This window comes from Salvelinus namaycush, chromosome 31 (assembly GCF_016432855.1).
Source record: "Salvelinus namaycush isolate Seneca chromosome 31, SaNama_1.0, whole genome shotgun sequence".
In the NCBI taxonomy this organism is placed as follows: Eukaryota; Metazoa; Chordata; class Actinopteri; order Salmoniformes; family Salmonidae; genus Salvelinus; species Salvelinus namaycush.
The window spans coordinates 42,109,031-42,134,588 of record NC_052337.1 but is presented as its reverse complement, the minus strand read 5'-3'; the positions used below and the strand labels follow the sequence as shown (position 1 = coordinate 42,134,588).

The 25,558-nt window shown below is 43.0% G+C and overlaps 2 protein-coding genes across 4 annotated transcripts in view; one reads left to right on the top strand and one right to left on the bottom strand.

Moving 5' to 3' along the window:
- LOC120025488 (exosome RNA helicase MTR4) overlaps window positions 1-17,628 on the top strand; it is a 53,850-nt gene extending 36,222 nt beyond the window's left edge. Inside the window, exons 21-26 of one of the 2 annotated variants that reach the window (XM_038970049.1) lie at window positions 976-1,139; window positions 3,422-3,527; window positions 13,697-13,753; window positions 14,555-14,717; window positions 15,939-16,043; window positions 16,548-17,628. In XM_038970049.1, coding sequence (XP_038825977.1) covers window positions 976-1,139; window positions 3,422-3,527; window positions 13,697-13,753; window positions 14,555-14,717; window positions 15,939-16,043; window positions 16,548-16,600 — 648 coding nt within the window. In that variant the 3' untranslated portion in view covers window positions 16,601-17,628. The other variant, XM_038970050.1, reaches the window with a different exon arrangement.
- LOC120025489 (phospholipid phosphatase 1-like) overlaps window positions 16,553-25,558 on the bottom strand; it is a 36,803-nt gene continuing 27,797 nt past the window's right edge. Inside the window, exons 3-6 of one of the 2 annotated variants that reach the window (XM_038970052.1) lie at window positions 25,113-25,396; window positions 19,975-20,032; window positions 17,648-17,824; window positions 16,553-17,341 (exon numbers count right to left, since the gene is read on the bottom strand). In XM_038970052.1, the coding sequence (XP_038825980.1) occupies window positions 17,219-17,341; window positions 17,648-17,824; window positions 19,975-20,032; window positions 25,113-25,396 (642 nt within the window). In that variant the 3' untranslated portion in view covers window positions 16,553-17,218. The remainder of the gene's footprint in view (window positions 17,342-17,647; window positions 17,825-19,974; window positions 20,033-25,112; window positions 25,397-25,558) is intronic. The other variant, XM_038970053.1, reaches the window with a different exon arrangement.

Here is a 25,558-nt window from a genome sequence, read left to right as displayed (position 1 = left end):
TGAACCTAGGGAGCTTTGTGTTCAGTGTCCTTAGAAAAGGGAACCGGATGGTGGAATTCAAGCGAACTAAACTCGGACCACCTCTGAGATTGGTCTCAGTTTTGTTCGCTTCGGGGCACTTTTGAGAGGTCTGAGTTCCTTTGGCGTGTTCACACTGCACAAAAAAATGAAGCGTACCGCGCCGAGTTCACAAAAGTTGTCTGTAAGGGACATAGTGTGAACACCCTGAATCTCTTTGAATAAAAGCGTCTGCTAAATGACAAATTTAAATGTTGGTTAATCAAAGCAATGCTCCGGTTAAAAACGTACATTGAAAAAAAACATGTAGACCTATTTCGAATATCCAGATTTTTCAAACCCCATCTGTACCTTACACACACTTTTACTTTACTAAGTGATATCACTCGGAGCCCACATCTCGTAACCTGTATACTCCACGACATATGTAAAACAAAACATCTGACTCTAGAGCTGTGCCGACTGAGGTTGCCTAATACTGGTGTTGTCTAGTCGCCCCCTGTGGTCAGTCAGACTCTCCCTGCAGCATGATATGTGTTGGGTGAGCCTGTAATTGGATAATGGTTTTAAGCAGGGACAGTTGGGCACTGTGTGTGGTGGAGAGGAAAACAACTGCCTGTAACAGACCAAGACTGTTAACCAACACCATCTCCCTCTCGGCTGTCAGTCTTGGCTATGGCTGAGCTCTGATTGGATTGAATGCCACAGTTTGCAGCTTCAGTCATGCACGACAAATGTTCATCTGGACTCTCAAAACGTCACAATATGGCCTTATGATATGAATAAAATGGTACATTTTAAATGGATTGGTCAGCCTAATGACAAATGTACATATTTGTTTCCTTGAAAGCGGTCTATGGTCTGGTTGTTAGCACTGAGATCAGTAATATTTTTGTCATGTGGTTCCTTACTAGGGCGCAATGGGTTTCAAGTGTCATGTTATCCTGTGTCTGTCAGATTGCGGGGGATATCAAAGGGGCCAAGCGGGAGCTGAAGAAGGCTCGAACCGTGCTGCAGATGGACGAGCTCAAGTGCAGGAAGCGCGTCCTGAGGCGTCTCGGGTTTGCCACTTCCTCGGATGTGATCGAAATGAAGGGCCGAGTGGCCTGTGAGATCAGCAGGTAAGGAAAAGAAAAGCCACCGGTAACACTTTACCCAAATAGGGCCCTATAAAATTGGTTTTATTTTTGTCTCTTCATGTTTTTGCTCTCAATAGCTTTTTTTAATATCGTAAAAATTCCACAACAATGCTTAAAACACATCAAGAGACTACTTTTCAGGTCTGGGAAAAAATAAGAATTTTGTGGGTTTGGGTGTATAGTTACCCTTTTAATTCAAGTGTGCACCAGGGCCCATGGTTTGGTTGGCGATGTGATTGCAGAGTTTGCAAAGCAAATGGTCACTTGACTAATGCCAATAATCATATCATTCTGCCAGGTAGGCATAAGCTACTTTGTAGTTAACATTTAATTGAGAATGTTTTTGGGAAAGCCTTTCCATCTCTACCAGGTGGTTATAGTTAGCATAATTGCTAACAGCTACACAGTGTAGACATACGCACCACACACACATACTGGGGCATTCTTGTTGTGTGTCAGAAAGTTGCAGGAAACTAAATCACTGATGCATTTTAAGTGTCTTATGATTAACTTAGTAGAACATTCATTTGCCCAGGTCAATATATTTTTGAATATTGTTTAATTAAATTATGTCTGGATTCTGTGGTTAAGAAATTACAGCACTTTCTGTACATTTTAGGAGACCAAAAGTGTTGGGACAATTTCACTTGTGTATTAAAGTAGTCAAAAGTGTAGTATTTGGTCCCGTATTCCTAGCACACAATGACTACATCATGCTTTTGACTCAACACATTTGTTGGATGCGTTTGCTCTTCGTTTTGGTTGTTTCAGATTATTTTGTGCCAAATAGAAATAAATGGTAAATAAAGTATTGCCATTTTGGAGTCACTTTTATTGTAAATAAGAATATATGTTTCTACTCAGTTCTACATTAATGTGGACGCTACCATGATTACGGATAATCCCGAATGAATCGTGAATAATAATGAGTGAGAAAGTTAGATGCATAAATATCATATTGGAGCTCACTGTATCCCCAAATGTATTCTCAAACATTTTATTTTCTCTGTTAAACTGTGTGCATCAAACTGACTTGCAGGATTGTTGCTGACACTCCGATGCTTTAAATGAATGGTTTTAGGTCAATTTGTAAGCATTACTGAACAAAGAGCCGTTTGGCAGCCAAATTAATGTCTCTTTTAGGTGAATGTAGCCAAGTGATTCGGCTCACAAAAGAGACTCGGAATGCCCATCACTACGCAAGAGCTCCAAGGGGACAATCTTAAAAGGGCAATGACATACTTAGTAATAAAAACGTAAGATTTTTCGAGCGAATAATAATTTGTCATTATTTAATAAGTATTAATAATAACAATCAGGATGTTTCCAATGGGGTAAATGCAGATGCACAAACTACATGCTCCAGCCTATGTACATTTTATAGCCACTATGCTGCATCAGTTGAGCTACAGGTGATACGTCTTATTGCTAATAGCACATCTGATAATGCAGACCATGCATAGGTTATATACATGGTCCAATATCTAAAAAATTATTATCATTTTTACCAATATGTTTTGGGCATAATTTCTGGAGGTGGACATATTTGAGTCTGTCTGCATAATTTTATTTTCATTCATTTTGGAGTATAATGTCCTTTCTAAAAAAGTTACCAGAACTAAGCTTCTCAGTGCTTCCATATAAACGTTATCCTGGGGAGGACTGGAATTGTCCAAACTCGCAGTTTAATACACATAAAAAAAGAAATGATGGTCATGACTTTCTTACATGAAATTTGGCGGTAACTTGGCCCCAGACAATCCATCTGCGATCTGCTTAAGTTTCTCATGGGATTTTTTTGTTGTTGCTTTAACCCCTGGCTGCTGATGACTGAGATGGTGTTCAGCTGTTCTTAGAACAGTTATCTATATTAACATGCTATTAAAAAACACTGACTGGTCTTGAGACCTGTGTTTTGATCCAGTGCTGATGAGCTTCTACTGACTGAGATGGTGTTCAGCTGTTCTTAGAACAGTTATATATATTAACATGCTATTAAAAAACACTGACTGGTCTTGAGACCTGTGTTTTGATCCAGTGCTGATGAGCTTCTACTGACTGAGATGGTGTTCAGCTGTTCTTAGAACAGTTATCTATATCAACATGCTATTAAAAAACACTGACTGGTCTGAGACCTGTGTTTTGATCCAGTGCTGATGAGCTTCTACTGACTGAGATGGTGTTCAGCTGTTCTTAGAACAGTTATCTATATCAACATGCTATTAAAAAACACTGACTGGTCTGAGACCTGTGTTTTGATCCAGTGCTGATGAGCTTCTACTGACTGAGATGGTGTTCAACGGCCTGTTCAACGATCTGTCTGCAGAACAGGTTACCGCTCTACTCAGCGTCTTCGTCTTCCAGGAGAACGTAAGTCGCACACACACACGTCTTTTCCTGCGCAATCAGTTAAAACATACTTTTGGCCGGATAAGCAACAATCTTCTTTCCCCCCACTCTTCAACTTCAAATGTCGTCACGACATTTCTTACACCCTTCACTAAAAGCACTTTGACCTATTACTTCAAGTCTGATAGTAGTCTAATGTTCCCATATCTTGAATGTTAAGTGCTTAAATTAATCAAATCCTCAGTACATCCTCTTGATGCTTCCTCTCAAAACAAGGAATTCCTGTGTCAAATGTTTGAAGACTTTTTGTCTTGGCCTCCTCGATTATTGACCTCCCCAATGGCAAAGTCCACTCTTTAAACTCCATCGTACAGGCAGGTGGTCACTCTGCCAAAAGTTAATTCTCCGGCACGTTTCTCCTCTCGGAGTGTTCATTGTTCTCTGTAAGCAGGGCGCCACAGCCTCTTCACTGCTGCTCTCAGTATGGCAGCCCTCAGTAAGGGTGTGTTCCAGCTTAGTGGTGGGCGTGAAATGCTGGTCTTTCTAGCTCCATGTGTTTTGAGTGTCGTAGTGTAATGACAGTACAGGTGTGTTCTTGAGCAAAGGTCTAGTGCTGTGTGTGCATCATGTCAACACTACATTTAAGGGTCTAGCTCTGTGTTTGTGTATTATCATGTCTACTGTCTATACTGCAATTTAGTTTTAGGCTTCTATATGTATCATGTCATATCTACTGCCTGCAAGTCTCTCTCTGTCTCTGTCTCTCTCTCGCTCTCTGTCTCTCATGCCTCTGTGTCTGTTAGCAGATCAGCTCTGTGACATTCACATGCAGCTGTCCAGTGTCCTGTCGCCCCACTTCCCCGCATAAAGGCTACAGTGTGCTGTATGTTGATATTTATGCAGCTGCTCCCTCTTCTCTGTGTGGAGGGAGAGCTTCCACCTGCTGCTGCTGCTGGAGAGGCTGGTGAGGGCTGAGGCAGGCAGGCAGAGAAGATCTCATGACAGGCTAAAAACATCAGGGGTTAATGGGGCGTCACACAGGGCACTGAGCCAGAGACAGAATAGGCTTGGGAGTAGGGCACAGAGAGGGAGCTTTGGGGGCCTGAGGCACTGCCATGGGAGAGTGGGAAATGGGATCAAGATAGTCACACTAATTATTATTTCCCACAAACAAGTGGGAATCTTTATAAAGACAAAAATGTGGTTAACGGTCTTGTATCCCCCCATCTGCAGGAGGTAGACTTTCACTTCACCACTGACCTTTAAAGGTCCAATGCAGCAGTTCTTAATATCAATATCAATTTTGAGTAACAGTTAATTACCATACTGAGTTTTTTTCAACCATTTTAATTGAAAACAAAAATAGCTTCTTAGCAAACAGCAATTTCTCAAGCAATAATTTTGCTAAGACTGTCTGGGAGTAGTCTGGGTGGGGAGGGGAAAACTGAAAATGAGCTGTTATTGGCAGAGAGATTTGTTATTGGTCTGTTAAAGGAAAATTCCACCCAAAAACTATATTTTGGTATTTGTTTCATTAGTCCATTGTTGATGTAGTCCCAAAATGTTTTGCATGTCAGAAATCTAGTTTTCAAAAATATACTTTTTGGGTGGAGTTTTCCTTTTAACTAATTTAACTTTCTTATTGGTCTGTTAACTAATTTACCACAACCCTTACACTAAAAGGACATGAATGTAATTTTCACAGTATTATTCCAACCTCATAGAGTGGATATATATATACAGTACCAGTCAAAAGTTGACACACCTACTCATTCAAGGGTTTTTCTTTTTATTATTTTCTACATTGTAGAATAACAAAAATGGAATCATGTAGTAACCAAAAAAGTGTTAAACAAAACAAAATATATTTTATATATGAGTTTCTTCAGTCAAATCAGTTTTTATTAGTCACATACGCCGAATACAACAGGTGTAGACCTTACAGTGAAATGCTTACTTACGAGCCCCTAACCAACATTTCAGGTTAAAAAAAATACAGATAAGAATAAGAAATAAAAGTAACAAGTAATTAAAGAGTACCAGTGAAAATAACAATAGCGAGACTATATACAGGGGGATACCGATACAGAGTCGATGTGTGGTGGCACCGGTTATTTGAGGTAGTATGTACATGTAGGTAGAGTTATTAAAGTGACTATGCATAGATGACAACAGAGTGGCAGTGGTGTAAGGGGGGCACTGCAAATAGTCTGGGTAGCAATTTGACGAGATGTTCAGGAGTCTTATGGCTTGGAGGTAGAAGCTGTTTCAAAAGCCTCTTGGACCTAGACTAGGCGCTCCGGTTTCCGTGCGGTAGCAGGGAGAACAGTCTAGGGTGGCTGGAGTCTTTGACAATTTTTAGGGCCTTCCTCTGACACTGCCTGGTATAGAGGTCCTGGATGGCAGGAAGCTTGGCCCCAGTGATGTACTGGGCCATTCGCGCTACCCTCTGTCGTGCCATGCGGCCAGAGCAGTTGACATACCAGGCAGTGATGCAACCAGTCAGGATGCTCTCGATGGTGCAGCTGTAGAACCTTTTTGAGGATCTGAGGACCCATGCCAAATCTTTTCAGTCTCCTGAGGGGGAATAGGTTTTGTCGTGCCCTCTTCACGACTGTCTTGGTGTGCTTGGATCATGTTAATTTGTTGATGTGGACACCAAGGAACTTGAAGCTCTCAACCTGCTCCACTGCAGCCCCGTCAATGAGAATGGGGGTGTGCTCGGTCCTCTTTTTCCTGTAGTCCACAATCCTCTCCTTTGTCTTGATCACGTTGAGGGAGAGGTTGATGTCCTGGCACCACATGGCCAGTTCTCTGACCTCCCCCCTATTGGCTGTCTCATTGTTGTCGGTGATCAGGCCTACCACTGTGTCATCAGCAAATGTAATAATGGTGTTGGAGTCGGGCCTGGCCGTGCAGTCATGAGTGAACAGGGAGTACAGAAGGGGACTGAGCACACACCCCTGAGGGGCCCCTATGTTGAGGATCAGCGTGGCGAATGTGTTCTTACCTACCCTTACCACCTAGGGGCGGCGTGTCAGGAAGTCCAGGATCTAGTTGTAGAGGGAGGCGTTTAGTCCCAGGGTCCTTAGCTTATCGATGAGCTTTGAGGGTACTATGGTGTTGAACGCTGAGCTGTAGTCAATGAATATCATTCTCACATAGGTGTTCCTTTTGTCCAGGTGGGAAAGGGCGGTGTGGAGTGCAATGAGGATTGCATAATCTGTAGATCTGTTGGGGCAGTATGCAAATTGGAGTGGGTCTAGGGTTTCTGGGATGATGGTGTTGATGTGAGCCATGACCAGCCTTTCAAAGTGCTTCATGGCTACAGACGTGAGTGCTACGGGTCGGTAGTCGTTTGGGCAGGTTACCTTAGTGTTCTTGGGCACAGGAACTATGGTGGTGTCATGACGTTGGGTTGGGGGTAGGTTTACGACAGTCATAAATACCTCTTTCCCCCTTTTTCTCTCTCCCCCACTATAACTGATGTGACATAAGGAAACCCATGGGTTAACATAGAGATTCTGGGTAACATCAGAAGTTGGTGGAAATGAACTATATTCTGGTAATCCAACCAACTGTACATATGCGGTGGTACTTAAGGTATATTATGTCAGTTCGGTTGCCCTCTGACACATTCTCATCAATGATAGAATGACATAAACGCTACTGTGAAAAGTCTAAACGTCAGAGGTATCGGATTCACATGGAATTGTTGTTTAATTCAAATGTTTGAATATGACATTATTTGTGAAGAGATGAAATGTAATTTTAGCTTCCAAATGAGAGATCTGTGCTTTCATAAGTTTCTCTGCTCACAGTGGTCCGCCCCTGTGAAGAGGAATGGGTTATAAACCTTTCAGACACACCCCTCTCCCTCCACTATAAAAGCCATTTTCCCAGAAAATAACTTCCTGTTCCGGGTACATTTTGGATGACGATCCGATGTCAAGATGGTTCAGACAATAACTACAGAACTAGGCCAACATCAGCATGGACTTTGATTGTGAATGGTATGAACTTTGAACTCGTGTTCACTACAGAAGTGATATCTCCTAGCCGTTGAGTTGGCAACAGCTGCTACAAACGCAGGTTAGGAAGGACAGTCCGAGTATCCCGTCTTCCACACACAACGTTACTACAAAGTATCCCGTGACAACCAGAGACATTCTCCAAAGGACAGAGGACTCGGGTTGGCGATACGTTCTTCCATCTACCACCAACCTACTGAAGCGCAGCTCAGAGTAAATATGTATTGCATTTTCTTTCTCAAATGGGCGGTAATTTAGAATGCATCAGATACTGATTTACGAGAGCACAGCTCGCCTATGTTCCAATCTCCCGCTCTTTCACTAAGACTCAGCCCCTTCCCTTTGTGTAACAAGCTGTCATATCTATTCCGCCCGCTAGGGACGTTTTCTGTATGACGTAATTTGTGATCAAGTTATGATCTAATTGTATATGTGTGATTCTGTGTGATTAGTTAGGTATTTAGTAAATAAATAATTAAACCCAATTTTGTATTGCTGATTCAACTTGTTAGCCAGGATTCTTGCAGATAATCAAGGACTTACAACTTTCAGATGAGACTGAATAAAATGACGATTAATGTGACTACTATTTAGTAAAATATTCCTAAATCTTTAAGAGTTTATTCGAAAGATAACAGCTCTATAAATATTCTTTCGTGGTGTCCCTCTCTAGTTAATTAATATTTACATGATTAGTTCAACCAGGTAATATTAATTACGGAGAAATTAATTTATAGAATAGCATGTCATAGCAATCGAACAGGCATAGTCAAAGACACTACATATTGGTGCCCCGTTGTGTGGAGTCTAAGATAGAATGAGGCTTTCATTTTGATTCAGCCTGTATTAAATTGAAAAGCAGAGTACATAATATACCAAGTTTAGTATACACATTTTTGGAGTGATAGACAAGCATTTTCGGTTGTGTGTGCTGTAGATTCCCCCGCCCCACGTTGTTCTCTGACGTAGTCAGTGGATAACGTAAGCGAATACATTTCTTGTATGAGGCTGAGAAAGCTAATTATAGAAATCTGAGAAATAGTGCGTTTGGCCAAACGCAGGGCTATTTCTGCCTGGCGCGTTTCATACGCTGGTAGGGCAGGTCATTATTAATTTCTCGAGCGAGGACAAAGAGCCAGCCGATTGAAATTCAGGAGATATAGCGTGACCAGCGATAATTATCTCTCTCTCTCGCGATTCAACGCGAAGAGAACACGGTGCGTTTCATGTTTGCCGCGTGTTCCGGTTAAAACATCGTCAAAAAACGCCGAAAAGGGTTTGAACATAATACGTTATTAGTAAAACCTTTTCCCTGCCAAGGGAATCCTACGTGCTACATTTTCAGGCACAAAGGAGGGTTAGCTGGCACGAGGTGCTAAAGCTAACAAGGGAAAATAGTTGTTTTTCTGGTGCCACGCTGAAATTCCTCCGCCTCGCGGAACGGAAGTCCCGCACGCGGGTAGTTCCGTTTGATTTCAGCGGGTTAAATCATTGGCCGCTGAAGTGTGCCCAGAATATTCGTTCATGAAGAATTATTCAGGTCACACTCAAGTCATTACTTATGATTTCCAGACGAATATCAATGTCTTATCCAATTGAACTAATAAGTGTAAATCTGGCCATTTACATTCTGAAATGGATATTTTAAATAATATCCAAATTGTTGAGTTCTCTAAATAAGACATTGCAAACTTTTTCCAAACTAACCTAGATTAAGCACTTCTCAGGTTAATTAAAGTTTTATTCACAAATTGCCTATACAGGTTTGATTTATCATATGTCATATTCAAACATTTGAATTAAACAACAATTCCATGTGAATCCGATACCTCTGACGTTTAGACTTTTCACAGTAGCGTTTATGTCATTCTATCATTGATGAGAATGTGTCAGAGGGCAACCGAACTGACATAATATACCTTAAGTACCACCACATATGTACAGTTGGTTGGATTACCAGAATATAGTTCATTTCCACCAACTTCTGATGTTACCCAGAATCTCTATGTTAACCCATGGGTTTCCTTATGTCACATCAGTTATAGTGGGGGAGAGAGAAAAAGGGGGAAAGAGGTATTTATGACTGTCGTAAACCTACCCCCAACCCAACGTCATGACAGTGGTCTGCTTAAAACATGTTGGTATTAGACTCTGACAGGGAGAGGTTGAAATTGTCAGCTAAGACACTCTCCAGTTAGTCAGCGCATGCTCGCAGTACACGTCCTGGTAATCCGTCTGGCCCTGCAGCCTTGTGGATGTTGACCTGTTTAAAGGTCTTACTCACATCGGCTGCAGAAAGCGTGATCACGGTCTTCCGGAACAGCTGGTGCTCTCATGCATGTTTGTGTTACTTGCCTCGTAGCAAGTTGCCTCGAGCATTGAACTAGTTTAGCTCGTCTGGTAGGCTCGTGTCACTGGGCAGCTCTCGGCTGTGCTTCCCCTTGTAGTCTGTAATGGTTTGCAATTCCGGCCACATCCGATGAGCGTTAGAGCCGGTGTAATACGACTCGATCTTAGTCCTGTATTGATGATTTGCCAAATGGAGGGTGATGGAGAGCTTTGTATGCGTCTCTGTGTGTGGAGTATTGTTGGTCCAAAGTTATTTTTCCTCTGGTTGCACATTTAACATGCTGATAGAAATTTGGTCTGCATTAAAGTCCCCGGCTACTAGGAGCGCCGCCTCTGGGTGAACTTTTTCTTGTTTGCTTATGGTGTAATACAGCTCATTCAATGCTGTCTTAGTGCCAGCCTCTGATTGTGGTGGTATGTAAACAGCTACAAAGAATACAGACAAACTCTCTCGGTAGGTAGTGTGGTCTACAGCTTATCATGAGATACTTTACCTTAGGCGAGCAATAGCTTGAGACTTCCTTAGATATCGTGCACCAGCTGTTGCAAAGAAGCCACCCTTTGCCTTGATGACAGCTTTGCAAACCCATGGCATTCTCTCAACCAGCTTCATGAGGAATGCTTTTCCAACTGTCTTGAAGGAGTTCCCACATATGCTGAGCACTTGTTGGCTGCTTTTCCTTCACCCTGCAGTCCAACAACTTGGGTTGAAGTCGGGTGATTGTGGAGGCCAGGTCATCTGATGCAGCACTTATCACTCACCTTGGTCAAATAACCCTTACACAGCCTGTAGGTGTGTTTTGGGTCATTGTCCTGTTGAAAAACAAATGATAGTCCCACTAAGTGCAAACCAGATGGGATGGCGTATCGCTTAAAAATGCTGTTGTAGCCATGCTGGTTAAGTGTGCCTTGAATTCTAAATAAATCACTGACAGTGTCACCAGCAAAGCACCATCACACCACCGCCTCCATGCTTCACGTTGGGAACCACACATGTGGAGATCATCCGTTCTCCTACTCTGCGTCTCACAAAGACATGGCGGTTGGAGCCAAAATGCTCAAATTTGGACTCGTCAGACCAAAGGACAGATTTCCACCGGTCTAATGGCCCAAGCAAGTCTCTTCTTCTTATTGGTGTCCTTTAGTAGTGGTTTCTTTGCAGCAATTCAACCATGAAGGCCTGATTTTACTAAGTCTCCTCTGAATAGTTGATGTCTGTTTACTTGAACTCTGAAGAATTTATTTGGGCTGCAATTTCTGAGGTGCAGTTAAGGAACATATACTCTGCAGAAGAGCGAACCCTGTGGCGGTCATCATGAGAACCAATTTCATAGCACTGAATGGTTCTTGCGACTGAAATTTTCAGTTCTTGACATTTTCCAGATTGACTGACCTTCATGTCTTGAAGTAATGATGGACTGTCATTTCTCTTTGCTTATTGCCATAATATGGACTAGGTCTTTTACCAATTAGGGCTATTTTCTGTATTCCACCCCTACCTTGTCACAACACAACTGATTGGTTCAAACGTATTAAGAAGGAAAGAGAATGCCAAGTGTGCAAAGCTGTCATCAAAGCAAAAGGTGGCTACTTTGAAAAATCTCAAATATAAAATATTTTTTTATTTAACACTTTTGGTTACTATATGATTCCATATGCGTCATTTCGTAGTTTTTAGGTCTTCACTATTCTACAATGTAGAATAAATTAAAACCCTTGAATGAGTAGGTTTCCAAATTTTTGACTGGTACTGTGTGTGTGTGTGTGTAACCTCAGCAAAAAAAGAAACGTCCTCTCACTGTCAACTGCGTTTATTTTCAGCAAACTTCACATGTGTAAATATTATGAACATAACAAGATTCAACAACTGCGACATAAACTGAACAAGTTCCACAGACATGTGACTAACAGAAATTGATTAATGTGTCCCTGAACAAAGGGGGGTTCAAAAGTAAGTCAGTATCTGGTGTGGCCACCAGCTGCATTAAGTACTTCGGTGCATCTCCTGAGTTTATTTATGTATGTAATCATGTTTTTGACTTAACTTTGCCTTAAGTCAATTTAACAATATTTGACTTACTATTAGCAAGGGTAACAATGGTGACTACCTGGAGAGTGGACAGCAATCTGTGACCTTTACCAGTCAGACATTTAGCCAGCTAGAGTTGATGTGGCGGGAGAAAAGGCTAAGGTCATCAGTGCGGTCATCCATGACCTTTTGAGAAGAAACATTTACAGTGCCTTCAGAAAGTATTCATACCCCTTGACTTATTCCACATTTTGTTAGTCTAGATTGAAAATGTATTAAATAAAAATATATATCTTACCCATCTACACACAATATCCCATAATGACAAAGTGAAAACATGTTTTAAAAATGGTTGCAAATTTTTTGAGAATGAATTACAGAAATATCTAATTTACATAAGTATTCACACCCCTGGGTCAAAACTTTGTAGAAGCACCTTTGACGGTGATTACAGATTTGAGTGTATCAGCTTTTCTGCCGTTCTTCCTTGCAGATTTTCTCAAGCTCTGTTAATTTATATGGGGAGCAGCAGTGAACAGCAATCTTCAAGTCTTTCCAGACTTTCATTGGGATTTTTGTGAACTCCAGGTGTGCTGTCATGTGCCTTTTTCTCAGGAAGACTTCTGTCTGGCTACTCTCCCATAAAGCCCAGATTGGTAAAGTGCTGTGGAGACTGTTGTTCTTGTGACAGGTTCTCCCATCTCAGCCAAGGATATAGTTTTGTCAGCGTGGTCATTGGGTTCTTGGTCACCTCCCTGACCAAGGTCCTTCTTGCCCGGTTGATCAGTTTGGTTGGACGGCCAGCTCTAGCCATAGTCTGGGTAGATCAATATATATATATATATTTTTCCCCCCCAATGATGGCGACCACTGTGCGATTGGAAGCTTTCAACACTCTATAAATTGTTTTAAAACCTTCCCCAGATGTATGCCTTCCCCAGATGTATCATCAATTCTATCTCGGAGCTCAACGGACAGTTCATTGGACTTCATGGTGTAGTTTCTGCTCTGACATGCACTGTCAACTGTGGGACCTTAAAGACAGTTTTCTTTTTAAATCATGTCCAAACAATTGAATTGGCCACAGGTGGACTCCAATCAAGTTGTAGTGACATCTCAAAGATGATCAAAGGAAATTGGATGCAGCGGAGCTCAATTTGGAGTGTCATTGCAAAGGGGTATGAATACTTATGTACATGCGATTTCTTTACTTCATTTACAATAAATGTGTTAATATTTCTAAAAACGTGTTTTCACTTTGTTATTATGGGGTATTGTGTGTAGATGGGTGAGAGGGGGAAAAAATATTATTTTATGCATTTTGAATTCGGCCTGTGACCCAACAAAATGTGGATTAAGTCGAGAGGTATGGATACATTCCTGAAGGCACTGTAGCCTAGACAGTAGAAATGAGGTCAAGAAACATAAAACTGCTCGCTCCCATTACTGAGCTAGCTCACTGCATGTTTCTCCTTAAATCAATAACCTACTGGCAGCAGTAACGTTTCATTGACACTTTTGGCTACAGACGTGAGTGCTACGGGTCGGTAGTCGTTTGGGCAGGTTACCTTAGTGTTCTTGCTGAAGGCAGAGAATGATCAATAATCCTGCTACCGAGTGCCTCTTACCACAGTATCGGCCAACATTTTCAATTTTTCAAATGATTCAACGTGTTGAATTGGCAAAAACACATTTGCTCCTCGACACCCAGCAGGTGGTCGCGGTGTGTCCAACGCTTTAGACCTAACGTCGTTGTGTTTTTGTTCTCTTCCTTCCCTCAGGTTACCGAGATGCCCAAGCTGACAGAGCAGCTGGCTGGACCTCTGAGACAGATGCAGGTAAACACTATTCAGTCCAGCAGAATAAGCACTGTCCTGGTTGTTAGCATAGGTTACAAAGCAGGATCAATATGTGTAACCCAGGTCAAAAGTAGTGCACTGCAGACAGTAGGGAATACGGTGCCGTTTGGGATATAGCCAATGAGTTTAGCAGCAGGCTTTTCTAAATATGATTTAAATAACTTACGTATGGAATTGAAACGGGGATGGTAACAAACTCGACACTTTAATTCTGCTTTGTGATGCACCCCTCAGGCCTGGTTTAGTCTGCTTTTCCGATGTGTGGTTTCTAACACTTAGCTCATGCTGTTTGTGAACCAAGGCATACACCGACATGTTTATCTACACTGCAATGTATGTTTGACTTGGAATCCAACCAGTCTACCTATTCTATTGACTTACTGCTGTTTCTGTCTGCGGAAACCTGTCAGCTAGAAGCGCCGTCTACAATCTAGATGTTTGGTGAAAGATTAGATTGGGTCTCCCTGCCTGAGTGTTTGCCTTCATGTGAATGGATGTTTGCTGAAATGGTATAATCAAAGTGTAAGATATGCCATGTACTTATCATTTGTACTTTTTGTTTGTTTTCCCTTTTTAAATTCTGTTTTTTTTAATGTTAGCCTATACCCTATAGCAATGTATTTCGGGATCTGGACTTGTCCCAATTGTAGTGCACTACTTTTGACCAGTATCCATAGGGCTCTGGTCAAAATGAGTGCACTATTAAAGTAATAGGGTGCCATTTTGCACGCAACCCATGGCTGTCACATGGATGTAATAAAACCTGGAACTGGTTGTCAGGAGTGTGCCAAGCGCGTTGCCAAGGTGTCTGCGGAGGCTAAGCTGGAGGTGGATGAGGATACCTACCTCGACAAGTTCAAGCCTCACCTGATGGACGTGGTCTACACCTGGGCTAACGGCGCCACCTTCGCCCAGATCTGCAAGATGACCGACGTCTTTGAAGGTAACTCACCTGGCGCTCTATCTGTCCAGTGCCTAAGAAATGGACAGCGCGCTCCAAATTTAGGTGTTCTGTTTCCGTGTGGGGTAGCCCCATTACATTTGAGTCATTTAGCAGGTATTCTTATCCAGAGCCACTTGCAATCAGTGCAAGGTAAGTGCCAATCTAATGGACAGCCTTCCAATTGTTGTTTTTCTGTTGGCCAATGTCTCTGACTAGCAGTTGATAACTTTTTATTTGTTTTGCAAACTGGCATGTTGTAGTACATGGAAAGAGAGCCAGAAGACCAGGTGATGAACTCTCATGATGAAATATATGGTTTTCTCTGCATTCTGTATTGGCAGTAGGCCTAGTCCTTTATGGCTGGAAAGGTTTCTGTTTTTCTGAGGTACACTTCAGGGAATAACAGATTTATACCTCGTGTAATGAATAGCTTCAAAATATGTTTACTACCATCATGTGTCTCATGGAGTGTCAGTCCTTGCATCTAGACGGGCATCTATGAATTTCAGAGGGATTACATTTCCCCAGTCCCATACCAAAACAAGTGACAGAGCTGCTGTTTTGCTGAAAAACAAATCCCAGGTTGTAGCTTTTAAGGCACCATGAGTGTAGAGGATTTAAAATGATGAGAAATAGCTGAAACAGATCATCCCCCCCTAATGCTCTCATTCTCTCTTCAAAGTAACTCTAGAGATAAGACTGGTATTTCACCCTGACATGAGCAGGAAAATATGCATCTCCCCTTTTTATTGTGACGCACAGATCATAGTTCAGTTATCAGATCCTTCTGAGATTTTGGCTCTGGATTCCATGTGAAGCTGTAAACGGTGGTTGTTTTTTTTTTATAAGGAGGGTTGGTGTTCTGGTCACACTGAGAGGCAAACCTTGGTGTGGCTGGTACTCATGGTATCGTATAGTTCAGTTAGAACTGTCTTCGAATAACCATTTAATGGCCTTTGGCCGAATAGTTACTGAAGACTCCCCCATTGACACTCTCCCCTGAATTTCCCTAGTTATACACACACATCCTCTATTTGAATGACTCCAGTGCTGTTATTTTGACTGCGGGCTATCACTCTAGTCAAACTGACCCAGATCTCAAGAGACTCCTGTCTGAGTACGGATCCCTGTCTCACTGATCTGTGCGGAGTTGACCGTTTTCATACTGATCCCTGTCTCTCTGCTCCGTCTGTGGTCGCTGACCCCTGTGTCTGTCTGTAGGGAGTATCATCCGCTGCATGCGTCGCCTGGAGGAGCTGCTCCGTCAGATGTGTCAAGCAGCCAAGGCCATCGGTAACACCGAGCTGGAGAACAAGTTTGCGGAGGGTAAGATCTGCTCTACATCTACTGGTTGTAGCCTTCAGGCTGACAGAATGCTCGTGTGGTCTGTAAGTCTACAGTTTAAACCAATAGTAGAACAAGTCTGCAGAGGGTAATCTGATCTCTTCTGCTGACTGCCCCGATGCTGACATATGTATGCCAGAGTTAAAACTTGGTGTACTACTACCAGGGCTCAGAGAATCCTCATGTTGGTTGTGCCTGTGTCCCAAAGTGAAGACATCTCCCCTAGTTAAAATACATTCTGTTACGAAGACACAACCACAGCTCACAAAACTAAAGTCTAAACATCCTTAGTAGTCAATGCAGACAACCAACACTGTGTTGGGTTTCAGCTTAATTCCAACTAGTGCAGTTTTTTGACCCTGCCAATATCTTAGATTGTAGGACTGAGTTGTCAAGCTTGGAGGCACCTACTGTGTCTACAGCAGTGTACATTGAACAATTTCAACGACAATTATACTCATGTATTTCTTTTGTTTTTCATTACAGGTATTACGAAAATCAAGAGGGATATTGTGTTTGCTGCCAGTTTATATCTGTGATTTGTTGTATTTTGTGACCGAGTGACACCTTTGTAAGACAGACCTGTGTTTGTTGGTTTGAGTATGACATCCAGACAAATTACACAGAATTTTTTATTTGTGTTAATAAGCATAAAATGGCTTATTTTCCTTCCAAAAAGCGCAACATTTGTACATACTTCAACAATTTTAATAAAAGTCTGTATAGTGATTTCTTTTAACATACAGCTGGATAAAAATATATTTTGTTTGTTTTTTTGTTGCTTCAGGTGAAGATACATTATATTGGTCTGGATAATACACAGGAAGCTGTAATAGTAGCAGTCCAGCCAAGGCAACATGGGTGGGACTCAGAGTCCAATAGGGAGCTCAGACAGCTTGGCTCCAGGTCATAGGGTCAGGAAAGCACAAAGCAGGGTTACATTCAAATGGCACCCTATTCCCTACATAGTGCACTAGTTTTGGTCATAGCCCTATGGGTCCTGGTCAAAACTAGTGCATTATGTAGGGAATAGGATGCCATTTGAGACGCATCATTTCCTTTCCACCCCAGTGGTCTGACCCTCGGTGGGGTATGATGTGCATGCAGTAAACGCTTCCCACCAGATACGCAGGTGTACGGTTCCTCTTCTCTATAGCTTAGTTGGGGCTGCTGTCGTAATGGTTTCCGTTAGTGGGTGTCTCTTGCAGGCTGTTGTGGGGAATCTCCACATCTTCCTGAGGCTCCACCCTCTTCTTGAAGAAGTCTGACACGAAAAATACCTGCAGGGGAAAGAGAAGTGTCAGTGGACAGCTCTGGGGGGAAATGGTTAACCTGTTGACTTACCTCAGAGTTCATGATTTTATTGAAGAGAATTGCTACTTAGGTAGGAAGTAAGGCTTTGCAAGTGGGACACATAGGTCTAAATAGTTTCAGGTCAGGAGACACCTTTTGACTACAATCCACTGGGTCTGGATGAAATACCCCTCTAACCTCTGGGTAATAGTAGCGGAGCGCAATTTCTATTGTAACAAATGGACAAATAAAGCTGAATTGCCTTAACCAAATGAAGTGTGATGGTAACTCACCACCAGTATGGCCACGAGTGCTCCCTGAATAAGGCCAGCCAGGACGTCGCTCCAGTGGTGTTTGTAGTCGGACACACGGGACAGGCCAGTGTACACGGATGCAGCGATCAGGAAGAACTGGAGTGTTGGTCTCAGGAGTCTAGCCCACTCTGCCTGCAGTCTGGCCTGAATGTATAGCTGGGAGACGGGTGGAAGTGAGTTAAGACTTGCCTAGTTTAAGGTTAAAAAAAAAGCCTTCTGGTTTTTACTACTAACTTGTTTGGTCAGTTAAAATGGAAATGAGTTACAGGCTAAATGGATTTAATGCGACCACAAATTGCTTTGCTGTCACAATACCCAACCTTGCACACAAGGACCACAGTGTCTGCTGCATAGCAATGTCGCCAGAGCAATTGTAGGTTGAAACCAGTAGTTGACATGCTTCAATCCTCTTGGTTTTCTACTTGAGGTTCGTGTGTACTGTTTGGGTTGGTTAGTGCTGGCTACTGTTTGAAAGTGGTCTGGTCCATCATTGATGTGCGTGAGCTGGTTATGCCACTGTGTTCTGGTGTATGTAAAAATCATTCTAATGTTGACGCTGGCAGCTGTGGGATCTTGCAAACTCCTGTTTACTTAAACCGACTCTACTCTCTAACCGCTCTACATGGCAGCTTCTCAACTCTTGGATATTAACATACTGCACAGCTGAAACTTCCAAAGTAGTATTTAACCAGCCTTCGTCTGCTGTTTTTACTAGGCCTGAAACTTCATATATAGTTAAGTGAAATAGATCATTTCTATCAATTATCAAAACAATAACTTACAGCCATTTCCACCTCATAATTATGGAATATAGTTTCCAAATCAGTGTACATGGTTATGAGTTATGGCCTTTCTAGACCATTTTGGTCAATGCAACAAATCAACTTCACTCAGTAGTTCTGAATGCGTTTGTACAATAATGGGTGTGTCTATTCATTCATGGAAAACAAACCAGCGATGCTTCTTAAAATAGACTTTGGACGTCTCTGTTCTTGGACTTCAGAACTGCTGTTTGGTCTTAACTCCCATTTGCTGCAGCGATTGTCAGGACTTTGGCATACTGTAGAAAGCTATGCCACCTTCCCAAAAGTTACTGTAGGTAATGAAAGGGTGTATTGTGTTCAGCATTACTGTAACCCGACATCCTGCTTCTAAGATAAGCCAAAGGGACCCTCGTGTTCTGTTAGTCAGAGACCCAGCTCACAAAATACAGAAATACACTACTTTGTTGACCATCCATAGCAACTGTCTACACCCCAGTGAAGATCAACGCAGTGCACTGATGTTTTGCTGCATTTTGAGTACCAGTATTTGATGTACGCAATGGGCCTTTATATTTATCATCCCATGTTTCTGCACTGTAGTGAACTTGAGGTAAATTCAGTTCTCTATGAACCATGTACTACTGTATGTCAAGTATATCGAACAAAAATATAAATGTTCCATACCCACAAAGCTTATTTTTGCACATTTGTTTACGTCCCTGTTAGTGAGCATTTGTCAAGATAATTAAGAAGCATGCTCATTCAAATGTGCTTTTTTGTTATAACACAATGTCTCAACTTATGTTGGGGCATGCTGACTGCAGGAATGTCCACCAGAGTTGTTGCCAGAATTTTATTTCTCCAACATTGTTTTAGAGAATTTGGCAGTACGTCCACCTGCGGGATCGTCTGAGACCAGCCACCCGGACAGCTGATGAAACTGGAGTATTTCTGTATGTAATAAAGCCCTTTTGTGGGGTAAAACTCATTCTGATTGGGTAGGCTTATGCCCAGTCATGTGAAATCCATAGATTATTTCCTTATGAACTCGTTAAAATTGTTGCATTTATATTTCTGTTCAGTATATACTGTCACTGCACTGCAGTAAACTCAGTTGGTCTAATGTAAATCTGATTTACTTGTCGACGTATCAGATTCGTGGTATTTTTGCTGCTTTTCGAGTATTAAATACTCATAGAACACATCCAATGACCCTCTATAAATGTCTGCACTGTAAACTGTTAATGAATCTGATACATTTGAGCTGGGACGATAAACCAAAAATAATCGACACTGGACATTTTGCAACAATTCATTACAATAAAAAACCTATAGGGCCCTACTAGAGAAATGTCAAGTTTGAAAAGTTTTCAAATATCTGTGACAATTGATGGTTACATTTAAAGTAGTGGTTAAGGGTAATAAATTGGTGCACATTGTTTTCAATTTATCGTTAAAATTCAGTATATGGATTTTTGTCCATATCACCTAGCTCGATGATACATGAGTGCACACAGAGGAAACCCCATAGAGCATACTTACTGCCAGGAACAGCATGCAGTACATGGAAAAGGAGGAGTGGCCGGAGTAGAAGGACAGCCTGCAACACAACACACAATGGCATCATGGGATGGCTGTGCACTGGGGGGGAAAAAACACTGAAATAATTCACCCACCCACTTCAAAATCAGCTCGGTGTTGGTGATAAATCCCTATTCTGTTGAATAACAGAAACACACACTGGCAAAACTGACACACCCTTTTCTGGGTAATAGGGTTGGGCTGGGGAGGGATGTCTGCTGACGTCTATTATGGAGCACTGACTGATGAGGGGGGGATGTTGAGACAGCATCAGTTGCCCTGGGCGGGCGGTTAGAGGGCCGCTACCCTAGCCGGCTTTAGTGTCTTCCTGTTTGCCTAAGCAGTGCTGCGCTGCAGAGGCATCCGCCCGTCCAGCAAATGACTGATAACCAGCTGGGGATAGCTGCAGGCCCACAGACAACGCCCTGGAGCCTGGTACCGAAGTGGACACTAGTTAGCGTTGGGAGAAAGCCTGACCATAGTGACCGAAAAAGTCCACAGCGCTGTAACATAATCCACCAGCCTAATGTCATAACAATAGAGAGCTGTATACAGCTTCTCTAGTGGTAATGGGTGAAAACAGAGGTTAAGACATATCACACAAAGAGAGCTCTAACAACTCCCTTAATTCAATTATCTTTATTAACCATGCGAGGACCGTACAGCAATGAGGGAAGACTGATAGATTGAACCCACAGGACCCAAAACCCCATGTAAACCATTATAGGGGAATAACGTTGATTCACTGAGGGAGGTGTCCAAGTGTAAGGCACTTGGGACACACAAGCCACGGTTCTGACCGACAGCGGGCCTCATTTCCCAGAGAGAAAGGCTCACATTGCAGAAAGAGGAATTGAGAAGTTGATCTGACCTGCTCTCATCACTCGATCCACCAGGCAGTTATTTGTTCTATTAATGACTACCATCCCAAAGAAAACACCCAGAACCGGGCCCTCGACCGGGGAAGGGCTGCCATGGGAAACCAGAGCAACACCCAGGTAAATATGACCTGGGGCCACACGAGACTGGGAGAGCCCACCCAGGGATCATGGTAGAGATTAGAGTAGTCTCTGTATGGGGTATACTCAGGTTTCTAGGGTAACACGGGAGAGTCTTACCACATGAGGTAATGATACACCACAGCCAAAGTGTACAGTCTGTATAGAGACAGCCAGCGAACACCACAGCTAAAGTGTATAGTCTGTATAGAGACAGCCAGCGAACTAACTATCGCCCACCACTGGTATGACTGAGGATGGGACAGACCGGCAGGCACTCCATTTACCTTTGTTGTTGGTCAATAATTGACAAGTCCTAGATGTAGATTTCAAAATCTAAATAAAGACAGACTTCCTCTCCTTCGTACATCTGTCTGTTTTCAAGTAGATGAAAAAGGAGGATGTTCCAATCTTGTCAGATTGAAATTTAGAGCGACTGTTTTACAGAATTTGGTTAGTGCCTATCTGATACTGGTAATTAACCTTGGTCTACATGGTGACAACGAGTATGCTTGGAGACCAGCTTTCAGTGAATGCTCGGAGAAGCAGAATTCGTATGGAACTTCTAAACTCAGACCCACGTCCGGCTCTGGAGCAGGCTTGCAAAACTGGGTCTATTGACCTGGAAAGACCCATTTACCCAAAGGCAAATCAAGGTAAAACCATGGTTCCTAGTCCATTGCAATTAGGGCTTAAAGCAACCCCAGGTGTCCCAGTACAATGTAGGAGCTATAGCCAGGCAATAGACCTACTTCTGTTTATTCCAGTTTGGCCTTGACTCCCACAGTTATTTGTGGAATTGTAAAACATTGTAAAGGTTAAAGTACAGAGAGAGCTCTAGCTGAAGTCATTTCCCCCTGATAAGCAGCCAGCCTAGTTGTCAGTGTCAGACACATCCCCTCAGTGAGTCTTTATAGACGATTTCCAGCTGAGCAGTTGTTCAACTGGGCACAGTCTGAATCCAAAATGGCTACCATTTTCCCTATATAGTGCACTACTTTTGCTATGGGCTCTGGTCAAAAGTAGTGCAGTAAATTTGGGACACACTGGAAACTTCAAAGTGTGGGCTTGCCTTACTCAACAATGATCTCATGGTCAGCATATCTGAACCATAGAAATATAATATATTGGATTCTATTTCTAGGAACAGGACATAATCAGCAATAAAGCAGGAGATATTCTATTTCAGAGGAAGTATGATATAATTGAGTCAGACGATCTGTAACAAGCATCCCAGCTCGTCCAAAATCATCCCTTAACCCTTCCTTTGATGTTTGCAGAGCTGTAAAAGTCAATTTATGCTTGATCAGCAATGCTGTACGGTGGGTGTGACGCAATTGCGGAGCCTCCGCGAGCTCTGTACCGCATCGCTGTGCGCCTCCCAAATGTTGTAACAATGCAGAGGGCTCCGTATAGCTCCGCATTGACATGATTGTTTGGCGGTAGGTGGGGGCGGTACATCCTGTATAAACACCAACTTCCTTGACAACAAACATGGAGAACTTTGACAAAAGGCTATCCAACAAGTTCACAAATAAAACATTTTATGATATCTCGTGTAGGGAATTCAATGACACAAAAATGAGTTTGAACTCCTGGAAAGAGATCGGGGAGGTAAGATGCGATAAAGAGGTCAATGGCCGTGGAGGACGCTGGCGCACTTTCAACAAATCTGATCTAACAAAGTGTTTTTTTGTCAAATCTGTCATGGTTGATGTATTGTAACAGGCCCACAATGTGGTTACTAAAATTCGACTTGGATATACACTGCTCAAAAAAATAAAGGGAACACTTAAACAACACAATGTAACTCCAAGTCAATCACACTTCTGTGAAATCAAACTGTCCACTTAGGAAGCAACACTGATTGACAATAAATTTCACATGCTGTTGTGCAAATGGAATAGACAACAGGTGGAAATTATAGGCAATTAGCAAGACACCCCCAATAAAGGAGTGGTTCTGCAGGTGGTGACCACAGACCACTTCTCAGTTCCTATGCTTCCTGGCTGATGTTTTGGTCACTTTTGAATGCTGGCGGTGCTTTCACTCTAGTGGTAGCATGAGACGGAGTCTACAACCCACACAAGTGGCTCAGGTAGTGCAGCTCATCCAGGATGGCACATCAATGCGAGCTGTGGCAAGAAGGTTTGCTGTGTCTGTCAGCGTAGTGTCCAGAGCATGGAGGCGCTACCAGGAGACAGGCCAGTACATCAGGAGACGTGGAGGAGGCCGTAGGAGGGCAACAACCCAGCAGCAGGACCGCTACCTCCGCCTTTGTGCAAGGAGGATCAGGAGGAGCACTGCCAGAGCCCTGCAAAATGACCTCCAGCATGCCACAAATGTGCATGTGTCTGTTCAAACGGTCAGAAACAGACTCCATGAGGGTGGTATGAGGGCCCGACGTCCACAGGTGGGGGTTGTGCTTACAGCCCAACACCGTGCAGGACGTTTGGCATTTGCCAGAGAACACCAAGATTGGCAAATTCGCCACTGGCGCACTGTGCTCTTCACAGATGAAAGCAGGTTCACACTGAGCACGTGACAGAGTCTGGAGACGCCGTGGAGAACGTTCTGCTGCCTGCAACATCCTCCAGCATGACCGGTTTGGCGGTGGGTCAGTCATGGTGTGGGGTGGCATTTCTTTGGGGGGCCGCACAGCCCTCCATGTGCTCGCCAGAGGTAGCCTGACTGCCATTAGGTACCGAGATGAGATCCTTAGACCCCTTGTGAGACCATATGCTGGTGCGGTTGGCCCTGGGTTCCTCCTAATGCAAGACAATGCTAGACCTCATGTGGCTGGAGTGTGTCAGCAGTTCCTGCAAGAGGAAGGCATTGATGCTATGGACTGGCCCGCCCGTTCCCCAGACCTGAATCCAATTGAGCACATCTGGGACATCATGTCTCACTCCATCCACCAAAGCCACGTTGCACCACAGACTGTCCAGGAGTTGGCGGATGCTTTAGTCCAGGTCTGGGAGGAGATCCCTCAGGAGATCATCCGCCACCTCATCAGGAGCATGCCCAGGCGTTGTAGGGAGGTCATACAGGCACATGGAGGCCACACGCACTACTGAGCCTCATTTTGACTTGTTTTAAGAACATTACATCAAAGTTGGATCAGCCTGTAGTGTGGTTTTCCACTTTAATTTTGAGTGTGACTCCAAATCCAGACCTCCATGGGTTGATAAATTTGATTTCCATTGATAATTTTTGTGTGATTTTGTTGTCAGCACATTCAACTATGTAAAGAAAAAAGTATTTAATAAGAATATTTCATTCATTCAGATCTAGGATGTGTTATTTTAGTGTTCCCTTTATTTTTTTGAGTAGTGTATTTTGCCACGTAACATTTAGAAGTTGTCCCTTTTCAGGTTTAGAAAAAGTGACTGCTAAATGCTAATTCCCATTCGTACAAGCTGGGAGAATGGCTAACATACAGAAATCGATGGTGGTAGTCAAATTAGTTTTCAACTATAAGGCAGTTGATTGACGATGACAAGAACATGTATCGGGGCTGGCATCCATTCAAGTATTATACTCAGATTTTTACCTCAACATAGTGTGTGTAATACACATATAAACAATAGCCTAAATGTAGGCACATTTTGGGGCGATTTGGGATGGAGATGCAGGTGGGAAAACAGCAGTCTTTTTACTTCATGCTATCTTGGCTGATCTATGTCAAGCACCGGGAAACAGACTCCAACATCTCAGAAGAGGTACTACGCCAGTTGCTTGTAATTAGCTGGATGGCTATAGAGATTAGCCCTGAATCACTACGAGTGGTGCGGCGCAGACCAATTTATTGGATGCCCATGACAGCTACCCGAAGCGCAAGAAGTATGAATGCGCCGACTTCTGTGGAGGCTGCATTCACAGTAAATGCTGTACAGCCACTGCAGATGTCGGATTGACCACGTAAAGCCTTTTAGGCATAAGAAGGACGCCCCACCACTTCACTGCCTATACCTTTCCAGACTCATCAGATATGCCTAATACCCACCCGATCTGTAAACACTGAAGGGTTAGGAGGGCTGAGGGGAAGTGGTAGGGAGAAAAATTCAGCCCAGCTGTCAGTTTCCTCTCAACAACACCCACCTGGCCTCGTTGACCATGTGCGTATCCCCGGTGCAGGTGAAGTCCTCAATGTAGGCGCCTGCCGTGCAGTTGATCAGCTTCCAGTCGGGCTTGCACACGTCCAGGAAGTGAGGTCGCAGCCGACCAATCGAATACTTGGCGATGTCAGTGAGCGATTGGCTCATGGCAGCCCCGAACACGAAGGTGCCGATGGCTTTGTAAACACTGGCCACATACATGTTGCTGAAAGAGGACTTTGATTTGATGCGCTTTAGATAGACTGAAAGGCACTCTCCAAAGACCATCTGTGAGGAGAGGAAGTAGAGGTTAGATCACTTACTCATCCCTCACAGCTTAGAGTTACAAGTATTTGCACATTAGTATTGTAATTCAAGTCAAAAGTCACAAAAAGAATGTTCATCTGAGTGAATATATTATAAAGGCCTAACAAGGATGTCCACAGAGAA